This window comes from Piliocolobus tephrosceles, chromosome 12 (assembly GCF_002776525.5).
Source record: "Piliocolobus tephrosceles isolate RC106 chromosome 12, ASM277652v3, whole genome shotgun sequence".
Classification (NCBI taxonomy): Eukaryota; Metazoa; Chordata; class Mammalia; order Primates; family Cercopithecidae; genus Piliocolobus; species Piliocolobus tephrosceles.
In genome coordinates, this window is record NC_045445.1 from 52,260,545 (window position 1) to 52,278,991 (window position 18,447).

The following is an 18,447-nucleotide window of genomic DNA, read 5'->3' on the forward strand; positions in this document are numbered from 1 at the left end:
GGGGGGAGGGGGGAGGGATTGCATTAGGGAGTTATACATGATATAAACGATGAATTGATGGGTGCTGACGAGTTGATGGGTGCAGCACACCAACATGGCACAAGTATACATATGTAACAAACCTGCACGTTATGCACATGTACCCTAGAACTTAAAGTATAATAAAAAAAATAAAAATAAAAAAAATAAAAAAGAAATAAAAAAAGAAATGTTTTATTTAACTCCCAGTTTTGAGGGCTGGGAAGTTCAAGACTGGGCAGTCACATCTGACAACTTCTTTTGAGGGCATCAAAACATGGCAAAGAAACAAAAGGGGAAACAGGTACATGCAAAAGACACCAAGCACAAGAGGCAGACTCACTTTATAACAACCAACCTTCTCACAGTAGCTAATCCAGTCCCATGAGCACAAGAACTCTCTCACTCCAAAGACACTGCATTAAAACCCTCATCAGGACAGATTCCTCATGACACAAACACCTCTTAAGGTTACCACCTCCCAACACAGTCACATTGGGAACTCATCCTCAACATGAGTTTGGATGGTGATAAACCATATTCAAATCATAGTACATAAGCACTTCAAATTCAAAGAGTTCAAATCAGGATTAATCCTCTTCCTCTCCCAAATCTTCTCCTTTATGTCCGAAAAATAAAAGGGGAAGAGAACTGTTAATATCCCTCTCCATTCATTCCTCACTCCAGATTATATACTTTCCCCTACACTAAACTGCCTCAAAGACCAATCAGTTCATGTGATTTTCAGAAATGGATCTTTTTGCCCAAGAAGAAAGACTGCATTTTCACCTTTGGAAAGTGGTCTTATATGACTCCTTATATGTGCACGACCCAGCAAAGCCACTGTAGTCAAAACTTAAACCAACCTCTGAGCCCTGAGTCTACTACTACAACAACACTAGAGTAAGAATCTGGAGACCTGAGCAGAGTCAGACTCCGAACTGACTATAAGACCACCTATCTCTCCAAAACATTTAGAAATGTTGTCCACTGCTACCCTAGCCTCATAAGTAGGCATGAGGGCTCTTAGAACTGAGCAGAAGGCCCCCCTAAGTCCCAAGTTTTGAATGGTCTTGGGTCTAGAATCTCTCTCTCCTTCTCTCTCTCTCTCCTTCTCTCTCTCTCTCTCTCTCTCTCTCTCTCAGACACACACACACACACACACACACTTATTAAAGAACACTTGAATGCCTGTGTCACATGGGATCTGGTGTAAGGCCATAGCTGTAGATAAGGAAAGGTACTAGTGCAACAGTGGTGGATATCATACAGGATCTACTCTACCTGATCGTGCAACTGCTTATGCCCTCCAGTCCTGCTTGTGCTTGATCCCATATAGAAAACTTCCATCTTGGCTGGACACAGTGGCTCATGCCTCTAATCCCAGCACTTTGGGAGGCCAAGGCAGGAGAGGCCCTCGAGCCCAGGAGTTCGAGACCAGCCTGAGCAACATAGTGGAGCCCAAGTTCTACAAAAAAATTAAAAGATTAGTGAGGTATGGTGGTGCGTGCCTATATTCCTACTACTCAGGAGGCTGAGGTAGGAGGATCACTTGAGCCAGGAGGTCAAGGCTGCAGTGAGCCATGATCATGCCACTGCACTCCAGCCTGGGTGACAGAGTGAGACCCTGTCTCAAAAAAAAGAAACAAAAAAGAAACTTCCATCTCATTGCTGGGGCTACTCAACCTTATACCTTGGTGGATCTGACAGAACTCAGCTCATAAAGCAATTCCGGCTGCATGGCCACTGGATGTCCTATAGTCAGGCATTTCATCTCTACCAGGATGTAGTAGCATGTCAGGAGCTGTTCTTAAAAGGTATATAATTTTCCATTCATATGACATCGCTTTGCTCCACAACCCTAGCTATGTTGTGATTTCCCCATAGGGGCTTCCCATAGGGCCTTTCCCATAGGGGCTTCCAAATACTCCACATGGCATCTTTTTCCAACACAGATACCTCTAATACTGAGATAGGAGATCAGCAGGACTTGTTTTCCGAGCACTGGTAATGGCTCTGCTGATCAAAAACAGGATGCAGTAAAGACACCAGGAGATGATGAAAAAAGCAACCTCTGGTTGTCCTCACTGCTCATTATTAATATTCCAACCAGTGCCATGACAGTTTACAAATGCCATGGCAATATGCCATGGCAATGACCCAGAAATTGCCTTATATGGTTCCAGGAACTTCCCACTTCTTTTCTAGAAAATTCCAAAAACCCATTCCTTCATTAGCATATAATTATGAGTGGGTATAAATATAGCTAGCCAGCAGAACTGCTGTCCTGCTCCCTCTGCTGCTCCACAATGCTACTGTTGCTATATACTGCTGCTGCTGCTGCTGCTGCTCCAGGCTGCTTTGCCTGTGGAGGAGCAACTTTGCTGTACACTGCTACTCAGGGCTCCTCTGCCTATGAGACAGCCCTGGTCTGTCTATGGAGCAGCCATTTCGCTATACACTATTGCTTTAATAAACTTGCCTTCTTTTACCATCAGCTCGCTCTTGAATTCTTTCCTGAGTGAAGGCAAGAACCCCCCTGGGCTAAGCCCCAGTTTTGGAGTTCACCTGAATCAGTACCATAAGGACTGTCTCTTGCATGCATCAAGTGGCAGAACTGCTTAAAACTGCATCCTGGACCTGCTATAGAGGCTTGTTCTGCTATAGTTCTCAAAGCTGGCACCTTTTGTGTCACCCAGTATATGGGGTGAAACAGTAATTCCAGGTGTGAAATGTGGTATTTCCAGAATCCAAAGAGGCCTACCAGGCAGTGCACTTCCAGAAAATTCTCTGTGAAGAAGGTAAAAAAATACCTTAATTTGTCCTTCCCTTTGAGAGGATATTGTGGCATTCCCCAGGCCATTCAACTCCTAAAAATTATACTTAATGTGGCCAACCCCCTAGGTCTTTGTAGGGTTCATCTCCCATTCTCCATAGTGCATGTGCCTTACTAAGGCCTCCAATGTGCTAGCCCCTTCCTACTCATTTTGGTCCAATTAGCATGATGTCACTGACATTGTGGACTAGTACTATATTCTGAAGGATGTTTGAGTGGTCCAGATCTCTTCAGACTATATTGTGACAGAGGATATAAAAGTTAGTAGAGCACTGAGGAAAAACTGTGTATGCATACTGTTATCCATTCTGTGTGAATATGGACTTTCCATTATGATACAGATAGGGAAAAAAAAACACATTTTCTAAATCAATAGCTGAAAACTAGGTACTTAAGGCCATGCTTTCTGCTGTAGTAAAGATATCATATCTGGTATGCCACTGCAATTGTCTTACTACTTGGCTGAGTTTTCAGTAGTCTAGTGTCATCTAGGCTCTGTCCACATTTTGCAGGTTAAACTGGTGAATTAAATGAAGATATGATGGAGACCACACCTCTTCATTCTCTAGGTCTCCAAAGGCGGCAATAGTTTCTGCCATCCTCCACTACACAGATGCCATATGTTTTCATTTACTATCTTGGCCAGGGAAGGTGAGGACAGTTTCAGAAGCTTCCACTTGGCCTTCTCATATACAAATAGCCCTGACTCCACAGGCCAAAGAACTACTATAGGGCTTGTACCAACTAACCAACTATGTCTATTCCAATTATACATTCAGAGATCAAAAACATAACCACTGAGTGGGTCTGTGAACTCAGTGGGCCCACTGTGAACCCTACCTAGGCCAGGATCCCCTTTAATACTTGGCTCCCATGTGCCTCCATTCTAATAAGGGGGCCAATTAAGACACTTTAGGTCTCTGGGTGTCAATATCAACTCAGAACCAGTGTCCATCTGTTCTCAAAATGTTTGAGTATTTCTCTTTCCTTGGTACACAGTTACCTGAGTAAATGGAAGGACTAGAGAAATCATTACCACACATGCGTTGTAGGGTCCTTCTTCCTGGGCACTCAGCCTTCCCTTCAAACCATGTGTTGTGGATCAAAACCTGACTTGAGACTAGAAGCTGGATAAGTAATTATGACTTTTTATTGAGGCAACCTCCCTCAAGCCTGTGACCACCTTTCATTGCTTGTGATTGTATAGAGTGCAGATTGTTGGCTGCCTATTTCCCCCAAGGACATTATGTTGTATTGACTGTCCATGTCCTATTAACTGTCTCTTAACCATCTACCCACCAGGGGTACTGTGTTCTATTAACCATCTCCATAGCTCTCTGCAAGTCAGGCCTCCCCACCTGCCACTCTGACCCTGCAGTGCATTGTGGTATTTACATCCACCTGACTTCTGACAGTTAAGTGCAGCCATCTTGCCTCTATTGTTTCAGAGGCATCATCATTTCTATCAGTGATCCTTGTTCCATAAGATGCTCTCCTACTCTGAGCCCTGGCATGCAGAAGAGATCCACTACTGAACTTCTCAGTGATGCTGATGTCCCTCTCACCAGAATATTCCTTATAGCTGTGGTAAATGGTTTGTCCTTTGGATCCTCCCGCAGAATATAATCTTCCAGAGGGTTTTCTGGCCTTACATAATAGGTTTATTATATAATTCTCACCTCTCTGAATCTTTGATCCCTTTTTCCACCATCTTCTATGGCAATTCTGGCATTTACATCTCACTTAATGTAGGCCATGGCTTTTTCCATACTTTGAGGAGCCATAGTAGTAATGAGTTCATGTCATTTCCTGTGTTTTTTTTTTTCTAGGGTATTAAATCCTGTATTCTGGGGGAGTACTTTCAAATTGATTAATTCTCTCATATTCAAGTTTATATTCCAGCCCTCCTGATCGAGCTCCTCAGAATTTGGTGTCATACTTATTCCCTCAGCACCTTCTGGTACATGCTGGCTAGGTTACGTCCTGAAACTCTTTGTTGGTGTATTCTCTTTCTTTCCTTACTACACCCAGCACATCGCCAGCTAGATTATGCTGTGGCTTAATCCTAGTTATAGGCCCAGTGGCCAGGATAGGAGGTGAGGGCAGATTCTGAGGGAAACCCAGGTTATCTTACAGGGGAAAGGATTCCATATATTGAAGCAAGATGGAGTGCCAGCCCTTAATAGGGAGGAGTAGGACACTTCTCAAGGGGCTCAGGGGAATCTGGGAATATAAGAATTTTTAGGGACATCAATCCAGATGTCCCCATCCCAAGTGTCAGAGTCCCATTCCTTCTTAACCATGGCACTGAACTCGGCATAGAAGAATTGTCTTGGTTAGAATTTTAACTTTCTTTGAAGCTTTCTTTTAACAAATCCTGAGTCTACTCCTCAGATTTCTCCACCATCTACCTGGAAAAGATGAGAACCTCTTTATATGTTATGAATAAAGCCCTCTGGCTTTCAAACATAGCTTTCAATTGTTGATTAATTTAATTCAGCTTTTTGTTATTCTTTTCTAGAGCTCAATCCACTTAGCAACAGCCACCCAATTTTCTTGCCTTCCTTATATTTAATATTTCCCATATTTCTCAAAGGTCTGATACATGGCACCAGTTAATGTGTTCCCTTTTACCTGTATGCCACCCCAGTTAACCACATTGAAAGTTTTAACAATTCCTCTGCTACCTTGTTCCAGAGGCCTATCTACTCCACCTACCACCAATGATGGGTCTTCATTGACAGCTGAGTAGCAGGTGATTCATCTCCAAAATTTCATCACAGCGTTTGCTTTCTCGAACCAACTGTTGCAGGTTGGCTTCCCAGGAAGCAGACCCAGAGACAGAGTTCAGCAGGAAGGGTTTTTACTAGGGAATGCTGTTGGGATCAACACCTGTGGAAGGGAAAAGAAGGAAGCAGGATTGGACAGAGGGAGGAGTTAAGCTGTCCCAATTTGGGGCAAGAAGGCCATATCCATCAGTAATTGGATGTGAAATACCCCCAGGTAGGGGGTGTAACCTTGGGGGAGGTGGCTTTCTTCAGCTGAGGAAATTCCTGAAGAGGGCTGACAGCTGAGAACTGTGTACTTGCCACACACCTGACAATTAAAATAATAAGCTTTTCATTCCTGAAGGGGGATCAGGGCATCAGATGGCAGAATCCACTACAAGCGTGACACCATTTTTTTACAGTAGAGTAAGTTGGTGGCTATCAAATGCTAGTATTGAGAATGGTTTCATTTTTAAAATACCTAATAAGATTTAAATTTTAAAACACTTATTGCTTTACAAATAATATTTATTTAAAATTTTAAGTTATACTTTCCAAATATGTAGACATAAATACGTGAGTCTCCATTTATACTTTTGCTCCAGGCCCCTCAAATACTATTGACCAGGGCTGCCTAGTATGAATCCATCCTTTTCCTTGTTGGTAAATTATGCATACAATTTCATTTATTATATAAATATCATAAATAGAGTTAAGTAAAAAACAAATGAGCCTGGGCGTGGTGGCTCACGCCTGTAATCCCAGCACTTTGGGAGGCCGAGGCGGGCAGATCACCTGAGATCAGGAGTTCAAGACTAGTCTGGCCAACATGGTAAAACCCCGTCTCTACTAAAAATACAAAAAAAAAAAAAATAGCCAGGTGTGGTGGCGGGCGCCTGTAATCCCAGCTACTCGGGAGGCTGAGGCAGGAGAATCGCTTGAACCCGGGAGGCAGAGGTTGCAGTGAGTCCAGACCGTGCCATTGCACTCCAGCCTGGGCGACAGAGTGAGACTCCGTCTCAAAAGAAAGGAAAAAAAAAAAATGAAATCACCCATCGGTCTAACACTCACAGAAAACTATTAACATTCTCAGAGTATGTAGCAAGATAATTTAGATATATACTTTTTCTTCATTAAAAATATGGCATGAGCTTTTACAGCTTATTTTTCCCACTTAAGATTATATGCTGAATTTCTAATGTAGGCACATGTAGATGTCCATCAACATTTTCAATAGCTGCATAATATTTAAATGTGTAGACACACATCAATTTGCTTATCCAACTACCTATCTTGAGATACTTGGGTCATTTACAATTTTTCACCCTTCCAAACAGTTTGAAGATGCACAGCTTTCCACAAGCCAATTATGTGATTATTTCCTAAAGATACATTTCTACAAGTGGAATTACAGGGTCAAAGGATGTGCATATATTCCAATGGACCTTGTACCAGTGTATACTCCCACCAGCAGTTTGAGAGTGCTCCTCCCCCAACACCCTCACCCTCACTAAGGCATGGGAGCGAGGTAGATCTTCTATGTGTATCCCAACAACACTCTCTATGGTTCCACAAAGGCCCCACCTTAACCAACCTTATAAAGGAAATCTGATACAAGCACTAAAACTTATTCTTTCTTCTAGTACACTTTCTTATTATTTCGAAGTTGTAACTGTTCACTTACATGGATACCAGAATTGGCCAAGAGGACATTTTTCTGTCAAATACCCCAAGGACCCTAAAATAAAATTGGTCCTCTCTGTATGTCTCCAGAATACATCTCAGCACTTTTTGGTTCAAAGGGCCTCTCACGTCCATACTCTCCTTACCATTCCCATGGCCACCAGTAAAACTTCACACCTTTATTATCTCATGCCTGGACTAACTTGTGGTAGCTTCCTGTTTTTCCAATCTCCAGTCACCACTCCCCTCCCCACCCCAGCTTGGATTCCTCCTGCACATAAATCTACCATATCTTTTTCCTTTCATCTTGTCATTCCTCTGGTCACAAAAAGCCTTGATGTCTCCCAGGGGTGGATGCAGTAATATTCAGACACCCCAGTTTAGCAGTTAGGGGTGCTTCACGAACAGGACTCACCTTTACCGCCTGACTCTCTCTCTCGTCACTACCCTCCCTACACTTTCCATTCCAGCAGGCCAGCACTTCTCTCTGGAGAAGGATTCCCATCTCCATGCCTTTTTTCCCATCACTCCTTCCATCTTGAGTGCCCTTCTGATCCTTTTGTATCCTTGAAGCCCAGCTTACCTAAGGGTCCCCCTCCTTTGTAAAACTTTCCCTGAGCACTGTTGCCTGCAGCAGTTTTTGCCACCTCTAAACACTGATAGGAGGCATCTGGCCGTGATTGGAAGCTCCCAGTTTTATTACTATCTTTTTGTTTCCATATATCTTGCCTTTCCAAACAGATCATAAACTCAAGGACAAGGACAATGACTTTTTTCTGCTGCTTAAAACACACAACTTTATTGATGACATAAAAATAAAGTCTTAAATGTATAAACATAAGTCCACACAAAGGACCAAAGATTACCTTACTTATGAAGAATCCGTTCAGTTTCTGCTCATGAAGCATACTAAAAATATCTCAATCCAGACAAGATAAAAATCAACACATGTATTTTTAGTACAAGCTTGAATTCATTTGGTGTTCATAAAATGGTCTGGCTATAGACCATCATAGGTAACATCAGTTTTGAAGTTATAATGCAATTTACAATGTGCATTACTTCCAGAGTGCAAAACCAAAATGTTACTCAAATTTGTTTGGGAACATACAGCAAATCAGAGTTTACTTATTAATAGCTCAACTCTCTCTTTCACCTCAGGGTCATTGCATTCTGCTGCTAAAGCTCGAAGTTTCTTGGCACATGCTTTAGGTCGTTGGAATAGGAAATAAAGGGAATTTTTACTGAATTTGTCCTGGGTAAATGCTTTTGCTCTTCTTTTAAAATGGTAATTTATATTTTCAAATAGTGAAAGAGCATTAAGAATATTCTCCTTTTTCTCTTTCTTGCTAAAAATGTTAATCAGTGATGTCGGTGCATTGGCAATGAGCAAGTCTTTTGTCATAGATGGATTTTTAGAGAAATTCAAAAGCATTCCCAAAACATGATCTTTAGTTTCTCCACTTCCCACCGTTAACAAACGAAGAAATTCTGAAATATAATTTGTAACCATATGCTGATATTCACTGGTAATAGTCAGATGCCTTATCAATCTTAGTCCAGCTAACTGCACATTTGAATTCAAGGGATAGGTGACGGTGTCTTCACATACTTTGTTTAAGTAAGTTTTAACCTTCCTATGGTTTTCAGCAGCCACTGAGATATTATTCAGTGCATTTAAAGCCTTCTGCCTAACACTGGGATAGGGATTATTGAGCAAGCTTTCAATAACTGAAATTCCACCTACATTACGAACAGCTTCGTGAGAATAAGGATAATCAGCACTGTTATATAAAGCATTATTGGCTATTTCATGAACAGAAGGATCTTCAGTCATCTCAATCATGCAAATGAGTTTTTCAAGATCTCGTGGATCCATATTAGCTTCGCGTTTACAGCGGCAAGACCAGGGCCGAGGTTTTTCCCCAGTCCTGGTTTGTTTTCTGGACTCATCTTCAACTGGGAAACTGGCCTCACTTTGGTGTGGAAACTTAGTTTCTGACCAGATCATGGCTCCATCCCATGACCCCATTCCTGCCCCAGGGACCATGGACGGATATGTACCTCTTGACTCAGATGACTTTTTGGCTTTAGCCTTAGATGCAGATTTGTCCTCATTTGTATTTTCATTACCATCACAGAACCAAGACCCTATATCAACTCCACCAGCAGCCTCAAACTTATCCTTGGTGCTGGTGTTATCCCCAGCTCCAGAATCAAAATTGGCATCTTTCCCACTCTTAGATCTGAACATATTACTGTTCTCACTCTCAGCCCAAAACAAAGACCTTAAACTGATCTCCTCAATATCGGGGCTGGACTCTCTACTTAGCTCATCTTCTCCCACATCCTTAGCCAAGGTCCAGGACTCTACACCAGCCTCTTCCCCAGCCCCAAGCCTAGACTCTACAGTGGTTGCATCTCCATCCCAGGACCAAACCTCAGCCCCAGCCTCAGCCCCAGCCTCAGCCCCAGCCCCAGCCCCAGCCTCAGCCTCAGCCCTAACCCCAGCCTCAGCCTCAGCCCTAGACTCAGCCTCAGCTCCAGCCCTAGACTCAGCCTCAGCCTCAGCCCCAGCCCCAGCCTCAGCCTCAGCCTCAGCCCCAGCCTCAGCCCCAGCCTCAGCCCCTACACAGGAGCCCATATAAGCCACCTCCTCAGAGCTAATCCAGGAGCCACTACTAGCCTTGTTCTCAGCCTCAGTCCTAGAACAAATGATGGTCTCTTCCCCAGCCTCCGATCTGGATGTAGTAGTGGCCTCATCATTATCATCAGGCTTGGACACAATATCAGCTTTCGCCTCTGTCCAGCACCAAGACCCTATAACGGCCTCAGCCCCAGGCCCAAACCAGAATCCTTCGTTGGCCTCCACCTCAACACTGACCTGGAACCTTCCACTGGCCTGGTCCTCAGATCTAGCCCAGGATCCTCCAGTGGCCTGGTCCTCAGATCCCATCCTAGACCCTCCAATGGCCTCATTCCCAGGCGTAGATCCAGCCCAGGATTCTCCACTGGCTTGGCTCCCAGCACCAGCCCAGGAGCCTCCTCCACAAGCCTGATCCTCAAATTCAGGCTTGGAACAGTCACCAGCCTGATTCCCAGGCCCAATCCAGGACCTTCCACTGACCTGATTCCCAGTGCCAGCCCAGGGCCCACCACTGGACTGGTCTGCAGGCCTAGCTCCCCCAAGGACCTGGCCACCAGCCACACCCCAGGAACCTATTCCACTGGACTGATCCTCAGACCCTGGCCTGGAGCCTCCACCAGTCTGGTCCCCAGCTCCAGGCCAGAACCCCCCTCCAATGGCCTGATCCTCAAATCCAGGTTTGGAACAACCACCAACCTGATCCACAGCCCCAGCCCCAGTCCAGGAGCTTCCACTGACCTGACTCCCAGGGCTATCCCAGGACCCAGCACTGGACTGGTTCGTGGGCCCTGGCCTAGACCCTCCAACATCCTGGCCACTAGCCCCACCCCAAGACCCTCCATTCGTCTGACTCCCAGGGCAAACACAGAACCATCCACTGGCCTGGTCCCCAGTGCCAGCCCAGGAATCTCCACTAGACTGGTCCCTAAGCCCCAGCCTAGAATCTCCAACAACCTGGTCCCCAGCATCAGCCCAGGACCCTCTGCCACTGGCCTGATCCTCAAATATAGGCTTTGGCCCACCACTAGCTGGATGCCCAGCCCCAGTCCAGGATCCTCCATTGGCCTGGTCCACAACCCCAACTAAGAATCCTCCACTGATTTGGTCCCCAGAGTTAGCCCATGACCTTCCACTGGACTGGTCTTCAGACCCCACCTTGGACCCTCCACCAGCCTGGCCACCAGCCCCAGCCCAAGACCCTTCTTCAGTGGTCTGATTTTCAAATCTGGGCTTGGACCCACCACCAGACTGATCAAGTGTCCCAGCCCAGGACCCACCACTGGACTGATCTACATGGCCCAGCTTAGACCCTCCACTGGCTTGGTCTGCAGTGTCAGCCCAAGACCTTCCACTGGACTGGTCCTCAGGCCCCAACCTTGACCCTCCACTAGCCTGGTCACCAGCCCCAGCCCAGGACCCTTCTCCACTGGCTTGATCCTCAAATCTAGGCTTGGACCCACCACCAGATTGATCACTAGTCCCAGCCCAGGACCCTCCACTGGCCTGATCCACGACACCAGCCCAGTATGAAACACTACTCATATTCCCAGCCCCAGCTCCAGCCCAAGACCCTCCACTGGCTTGGTTCTCAGCCCCAGTCCAGGACCCTCCAATGGCCTCTTCCGCAACCCAGGACACCCCACTGGCCTGTCCCCCAGGCCAGGACCCATTACTGGCCTGACCCGCAGCCCAAAGCTCTCCAATGGCCTGACTCCCAGCGAGAACCCAAGACCCCCCACTGGCCTGGTTCTCAGCCCCAGTCCAGGCCCCTCCACTGGCCTTGTCCCCAGCCCAGGTCCCCTCACTAGTCTGACCCCCAGCCCAGAGCCCTCCACTGGCCTGCTCCCCAGCTCTAGCCCAAGTCCCAATACCAACCTCATTCTCAGCCCTGGCCCCAGCCCAGGACTTAACACTGGCCTCATCACAAGCCACAGCCCAAGACCTAATAATCCCAGCCTTATCACTAACCCCACTCCAGGACCCAATACTGGCTTCATTCTCATCATCAGCCCAGGACACGCTATTTTCCCAGTCTCCATCCATGGTCTGAAATCTAAATTTGATCCACCGCTCAGCAGCAATCCAATCTTCAACACCAATCCCATTCCAGTAGTAGTCATGGATGTTAGGCTGAGTCTTTCTGCTGGCTTGAGTGCCTGACCCACCCTCACTCTCAGAAATGGGCATGGCCTCAGCCTCAGGCTTTGCATAGGCCTCATCTTCTGCTGTGGTTTCTGCCTCAGAACTGGGCATAGCCTTGTCCCTTGCCCCAGGCAAGGTCTCACCCTGGGAACCGGCCACAATCTGAGGCTGGGCAGAGTGCCTTGTGCCTGCCCCAGTCCCTGCTTTAGGCACAGTATTGGTACTGCCCTTGACCTTATTCCTGGCACCAAGCAAGGTCTCACTCTGGGAATTAGCGACAGCTTGGGGCTGGGCAGAGCCCACTGTATCTGCCCCAGCCTCTGCCTTAGGCACAGCATTGGAATTGCCCCTGACCTTATTTTTGGCCCCAGGCAAGACCTCACCCTGAGAACTGGCCACAACCTGTACCTGGACAGAGCCCATTATGCCTGCCCCAGCCTCTGCCTTTGAAATAGCATTGGAATTGCCCTTGGCCTTATTCCTGGCACCAGGCAAGGTCTCACGCTGCGAGTTGGCCACAACCTGAGGCTGGGCAGAGCCCATTGTATCTTCTCTGGCCCCTGCCTTAGACACAACATTGGAATTGCCCTTGACCTTATTCCTGGCACCAGGCAAGGTCTCACGCTGGGAGTTAGCCACAACCTGAGGCTGGGCAGAGCCCATTGTATCTTCTCTGGCCCCTGCCTTAGACACAACATTGGAATTGCCCTTGACCTTATTTCTGGCACCAGGCAAGACTTCACCCTGGGAATTGGCTACAGCCTGGGTCTGGGCAGAGCCCCTCGTATCCATCCCAGCCCCTGCCTTAGACACAGCATTCCAATTTCCCTTGACCTTATTCTTGGCACCAGGCAAGGTCTCACAATGGGCATTAGCCACAGCCTGGGACTGAACAGAGCCTGTTGCACCCATCCCAGCTTCTGCCTTAGACAGAGCATTAAGATTGGCCTTGACCTTATTTTTGGCACCAGGCAAGACCTCACCCTGAGAATTGGCCACAGCCTGGGGCTGGGCAGAGTCTGTTGTATACGGCCCAACCCCTGAATTAGGCACAGTAGTGGAATTGCCTCTGACCTTATTCTTGGCACCAGGCAAGACCTCACCCTGGGAATTGGCCACAATTTGGGGCTGGACAGAGCCTGTTGTATCTGTCCCAGCCTCTGCCTTAGACACAGCATTGGAATTACCCTTGACCTTATTCTTAGAATCAAGCAAGGCCTCACCCTTGGAACTGGCCTCAATCTGAAGCTGGGCAGTGCCTATTGCACCTGCTCCAACTTCTGCCTTAAGCACAACATTGGGATTACCCTTAACTTTATTCTTGGTACCAAGCAAGGCCTCATCCTGGAAACTGACCACTGCCTGAGGCTGGGCAGAATCTGCTGTACCTTCTCCAGCCCCCACCTTAAGCACAGCATGGGGATTGCCCTTGACTTTATTCTTGGCACCAGGCAAGGCCTCACCCTGGGGATTGGCCACAACCAGGGGCTGACCACAGGCCCTCTGGTCTGCCTTAGTCCCGGCTTTAGAAGTGGCATTAGGATTGCCCCTACCTTCAACCCTGGAATCAAGCAAGGCCTCAGCTGGGGTCTTGACCCCAGTCTGAGGTTGTGTACAGGTTTTCATGTCCATCCCAGACCCTGTCTTACACTTGGCTTTGGCTTTGCCCCTAGCCTTACCTCTAGTATTAGGTAAGGCTTCACCCTGGCTCTGGGCCATACCTTGAGCCTTCATATCCACCCCAGCTCCTTCCTTAGGCATGCTATTGGCATTGCCCTTGACCTTAATTCTGCCATCAGACAAGGCATTAGCCTGAACACTGGCCACAAGCTGAGGCTGTGTACAGGACAACATATCTGTCCCATCCCCCACCTTAGCGATAACATTGGGATTGCCTCTGCTCTTATCCCTGGCATCAGGCAAGGCCTCAACCTGGGAGTTGGCCCTCAGGTTTGCCCTGGCCCCTGCTTTAGTCATGGCATTGGGATTGCCTCTGTCCTTAACCTTGGCATCAGACATGGCCTCAGCGTGAGCGCTTGCAACAGCTTGAGGCTGAGCGGCAGCTCTCATGTCAGCTCCAGTTATTGCCTTAGATATGACATTGGTATTTCCCCTACCATCAACCCTGGCACAAGAAGTCACCTCAGCCTGCTTCTTGACCACAGTCTGAGGTTGTACACAAGCTCTCACATCTGCCTCTGCCCCCACCTTACACATGGCATTGGTGTTACTCCCGGCATCAACCTTTGCCGCAGGAATGGCCTCAGTCTGGGTTTTGGCAACAATTTGAGGCTGAGCAGAAGCCCTCGTGTCTGCCCCAGACTCTGCCCTAGACATGGTTTTGCAATTCCCCATGTCCTCAATCCCAGCACCAGGCATGTCATCACCCTTGATCTTGGTGACAGCCTGAGACTGTGCACAGGACTTCATGTCCACTCCAGCCACCTCCCTGGACATGCCATTGGGATTTCCCCTAGCATCAACTGTGGCACCAGGCCTGGCCTCAGACTGAGTCTTAGCCACACTCACAGTCTCTTCCAGAGCTCTTGTCTTGGTTTCATCCACAATTCCAGTCTTGTTCGTGGCCCCTATCTTGACCACTTCCCTGGGTACTGCCAAGGTCTCACTCTGTGTAACCATTACTCTGTTAATCTCTGTCTCTTTTTCAGCCAATATATGAGTTTCAGCTTTGGTCTGGGTCATTGCTTCTCTCTTGGCCTCTGTCTTGGCAACCAGTGCCCAAGCTTTAGCCTTGGTCTGCGTCACTGCTTCTTTCTTAACTATTTTGCCAGCCTCGGCATCAGTTTGGGTCACTGCTTCTTTCATGGCCACTTCCCTGGCTTTGGCCTTGACCTCAGTCAGAGTCACTGCCTCTGTCATGACCAGTGTTCCAGCCACCACTTTGGACTCAGATTGAGTCTCTGCCTCTGCCTCAACCATTGTTTTGGCCTGAGAGTTGGCTCTGTGTCTGGCTATAGCAGTGGCCTTGGTCTCTACTTCAGCCCCAGGCCCACCTCTTGCTCCAGTTTCTGCTCCAGTCTCAGCCTGGGGTTTAGTCTTAATCTCTGCTTCACTCATGGCCAAGGTCTGGCTCTGTACCCCAACCACACTCTCCATCTTAACTGTGGATCCATTTCTGGCAAGTGTCCTCACACTCTGGGCTCTTCCCTTGGTAAATTTGTAAATGTAGTAGCAGGTGCCAGCCCAGATCACCAGTCCTGCAGTCACCCAGCCCACTTCCTGAGTGCGGCCCATGTAATCACCCCTGCTGAAAGCACGAACAAGGTATGGTAGAGCGCACTTGGGCTGGGGTAAAGAGAGTGGTAGTTGTGGGTGTAGGCCTGTGAGGGTGCTGGTCTTCAGCCACTCAAAGGCCACTACAGCTGCCACTGGAGGTGGACCTAGAAGTGGAGGAAGGAAATGGACTAAAATTTCTCTTCTGATTTTGTTGCATCATATAGATAGATACATACAGGAACAGAAAAGGGTAGAACCATGTGCTTGGTGGAAGAGAGGATGATTAGCAGCCTCTCCATTCCTCTTATTTCATCCTGTCTCCACCTTCCCCAATGCCCAATAGTTTTCTTCCAAGGTACTTCTATACACATTTCCATGCACCAAATGAACAGTGGAAAGGATGGTAGGAGGTCTGACAATAAATGGGAGCAACCGAGAAGTCCCAGACTTTGATTTCTACTGGACCTACTCTGGTCACCTGTCTACAGGGCCCCACCCTCATACCAACCTGTAATGATCCGAGGCAGTTCCCTCCTCTCCTTTTGCTTATCTTGGCAATACACCCTAAAGTAGATATATAAATTCATGAGATCTCTGGACCTAGAGACAGACAGACAGACAGATGGAGGGACAGATGGGAGTAGAGAGTTTGTTCTTTATGGGACAGGCATATTATTAGCAAACTACCTTTCTACCCTTCTCAGTTCACCCCACTCCCCAAGACGCTGTCACACTCTTTTCCCTGTACCAGAATTAAGGTGAGGGTATGGAGTAAGTGACAGGGATGGTGGGAAAGGTGGCTGGAAAAGGAGAGGCTGAGGATCCTCATCCTCCAGACTGGTCACTGGTCCTTACTGGATGCACACTGGTCTCCACCAACCCACTCTAGAGGTCTACCCAGGCAGTCCCCACATTCTTACCAGTCTATACTGATCAGGAGCAATCTCCTCTTTGTTTCTTTGCTTCCAGTGATCTTACGCCCTGTAGCAGACATGCAGGCAGATCTATGGACAAGTAAACAAAGAGTAGGTAATGGAAACCGAGTCCCTGGTAGAACAGACAAGCATCCTGATCCCTGACCCCAATATCTGCCTCGCCAGAGCCCAGGCTCAATATACGAATGTGTACCATCTCATGGTCCCCCCATCAAGTCTTCCCTCAGTCATACTCCAGCCCACCCTTCCCCCCATATTCCTATCATTTCCTGCACTGAAATCCACAGGAGGCATGGCAGCACTGTGGCAATCCAGCACTCCACTGAGATCCTGTGAAATCTCAGCCACCTCCTATGCCCACCCTCTCTTGTCATCCCCAGAGACTATCCCCGCTTCACACCAACCTCCATCCTTCTAGATTGGTCTCCTCCTCTTTCCCTTGCTTCCAATGGTAAACAGCCCTACTGCAGGCCTGTGGGAAGACCTTGGAACAGATGGAGAAAAAGAAGAGAGTGGATGTTAAGTACTTGTGACACTTTACCATCTAAGACATAGGTCCCTGTACCTGCCTGTCTGGATTTAGAGACCCATTTGCTGGCAGGAAAAAAAAAAAAAAAAGCCTGGGGCTTCCCCAGCACTGAAATGGGAAGGATGGAAAAGGGAGGCAGGAAAAGTAAAAGGCAACAGACAGAGGCACATTATTTTATTTTATTTTATTTTTATTTTGAGACAGGGCTTCACTCTGTCACCCAGGCTGGAGTGCAGTGTCATGATCATGGTTCACCGTAGTCTTGACCTCCCAGGCTCAAAAGATCCTCCCACCTCCGCCTCCCGAATAGCAGGAACTACAGCCTGTGCCACCATGCCAAGCTAATTTTTAAATTATATGTAGAGACAAAGTCTTGCTATGTTGCCCAAGCTGGTCTTGAACACCTGAGCCCAAGCAATCCTCTTGCTTGGGCCTCTCAAAGTGCTGGGATTACAGGCAAGAGCCACTGGGCCAGACAAGGCAAATTATTTTAAAACCACCTGTAGGGTTCTAGGGATTTCCCCAAAAGCCCACCATTTCCTTCACCAAGATGGTGAGGTAGGTAGCGGGATCTGGAAAACTGGAGGATGGCAGGAGAGATGGGAGCCCCCAGATCCCATACTCTAGAACCACAGCCTACTGTTGTCCACGTCCCTTTCAACCTATCTCTAGGAGTCTCCAGCAGAAGAGAAAAGCTATAGGGGAAGCCTTTTGCTTCTACAAAATCACTATCCTTCCCCGCCAAAGGCCATCTCAAAAAAAAAAAAAAAAGGTAATATTATTTAATACAATTTATCTTTTCTCAATATTATCTGAAATGCAAATAAAACCATCTGTAGAAAAGTTTGCTGTCTTTATTGATCTTCAACATACAATTTAAAAGTCCTAAGCTTGGTAAGTAAAATGCAGTTTAGGGAAAGTCCCCAAGCTAGCACCACCCCACATCCCAATCAGACAACCGCACCTAAGTTCCTGTCGTAGAATTCATATAGAACTCCAACGGTTCAGATAGTGCCTGTACGCCCACTAACCTCCGTGATCCAGTGCAGTTTTCTCCTCTCCTTCCTTTCTCCTCGCTGCAAACAGTTCCACACCGAACTACCGTCCGACAGACAGGAGAGAGTAAAACCACTTAGCGTTGGTCTAGAGCCCAGGACATAGATCCCAATACTCGCCTTTCCGGGTTCAGGAACCTGGTTATCAAACGTCCCTCCCCACAGTCTGAGACACCACCCTTACCAACCCCACCGTCCAGTCTCTAAGGCCCACCATTTTCTCTGCAAACGCCACCGTGGCGCATCCCTTCCACTAAATTGAGCAGGAAGCGAGCGGACATGTATGGCCAGTGATCTGAGTGATGGGCATCTCAATCTCTGTATTTCCCTCTGGCGGAGACAATCTCCCCACAAATCAAAGCCCACAGTTCGCCTGCACAGATGTAGGCGGAGGCAGGGGGGGCTAGGGAGAATCAGAGGCAAAGGCTCCTCGAACTTGAGGCAGCATAGACCACCGTCCCCTCAAGCCCCGAAACCGCTGCCCGGGTCAGTGAGCTCCTGCCGGCCTGGCCACGGCACGCGGGCCCCGGGGCCCTTACCTGCTCCGCTTTCCCCGGGCCCGATGCCAACCCGCGCCGAGCGCAGGGCAGAGGGGAG

The 18,447-nt window shown here is 47.7% G+C and overlaps 2 protein-coding genes across 2 annotated transcripts in view; both read right to left on the bottom strand.

The window, feature by feature from the left end:
* ARMCX1 (armadillo repeat containing X-linked 1) overlaps positions 1 to 16,723 on the bottom strand; it is a 44,754-nt gene extending 28,031 nt beyond the window's left edge. Inside the window, exons 1-4 of the mRNA XM_023202874.1 lie at positions 16,671 to 16,723; positions 16,252 to 16,335; positions 15,840 to 15,895; positions 5,573 to 5,746 (exon numbers count right to left, since the gene is read on the bottom strand). The gene's annotated coding sequence lies outside the window, so the exon portion shown is untranslated. The remainder of the gene's footprint in view (positions 1 to 5,572; positions 5,747 to 15,839; positions 15,896 to 16,251; positions 16,336 to 16,670) is intronic.
* On the bottom strand, positions 8,072 to 17,866 carry ARMCX4 (armadillo repeat containing X-linked 4). The gene is made up of 6 exons (XM_026452152.1): positions 17,827 to 17,866; positions 16,671 to 16,750; positions 16,252 to 16,335; positions 15,840 to 15,931; positions 9,866 to 15,495; positions 8,072 to 9,799 (listed from the first exon to the last, which is right to left on the bottom strand). The coding sequence occupies exons 3-6, from the start codon at positions 16,323 to 16,325 to the stop codon at positions 8,423 to 8,425; spliced, it is 7,173 nt and encodes a 2,390-aa protein (XP_026307937.1). The 5' UTR covers positions 16,326 to 16,335; positions 16,671 to 16,750; positions 17,827 to 17,866; the 3' UTR covers positions 8,072 to 8,422.
* Between the last annotated feature and the right edge of the window lie 581 nt (positions 17,867 to 18,447).

Excerpts from the sequence above, each read along its gene's own strand:
- ARMCX4 (XM_026452152.1), bottom strand. The coding sequence starts at position 16,325 with ATGTCTGCTACAGGGCGTAAGATCACTGGAAGCAAAGAAACAAAGAGG. Across the intron at positions 15,496-15,839 it reads ACTGCCTCGGATCATTACAG|GTCCACCTCCAGTGGCAGCT; the intron begins GTTGGTATGAGG and ends CTCCACTTCTAG. Across the intron at positions 9,800-9,865 it reads GGGCTGGGGCTGAGGCTGAG|GCTGAGGCTGGGGCTGGGGC; the intron begins GCTGAGTCTAGG and ends GTTAGGGCTGAG.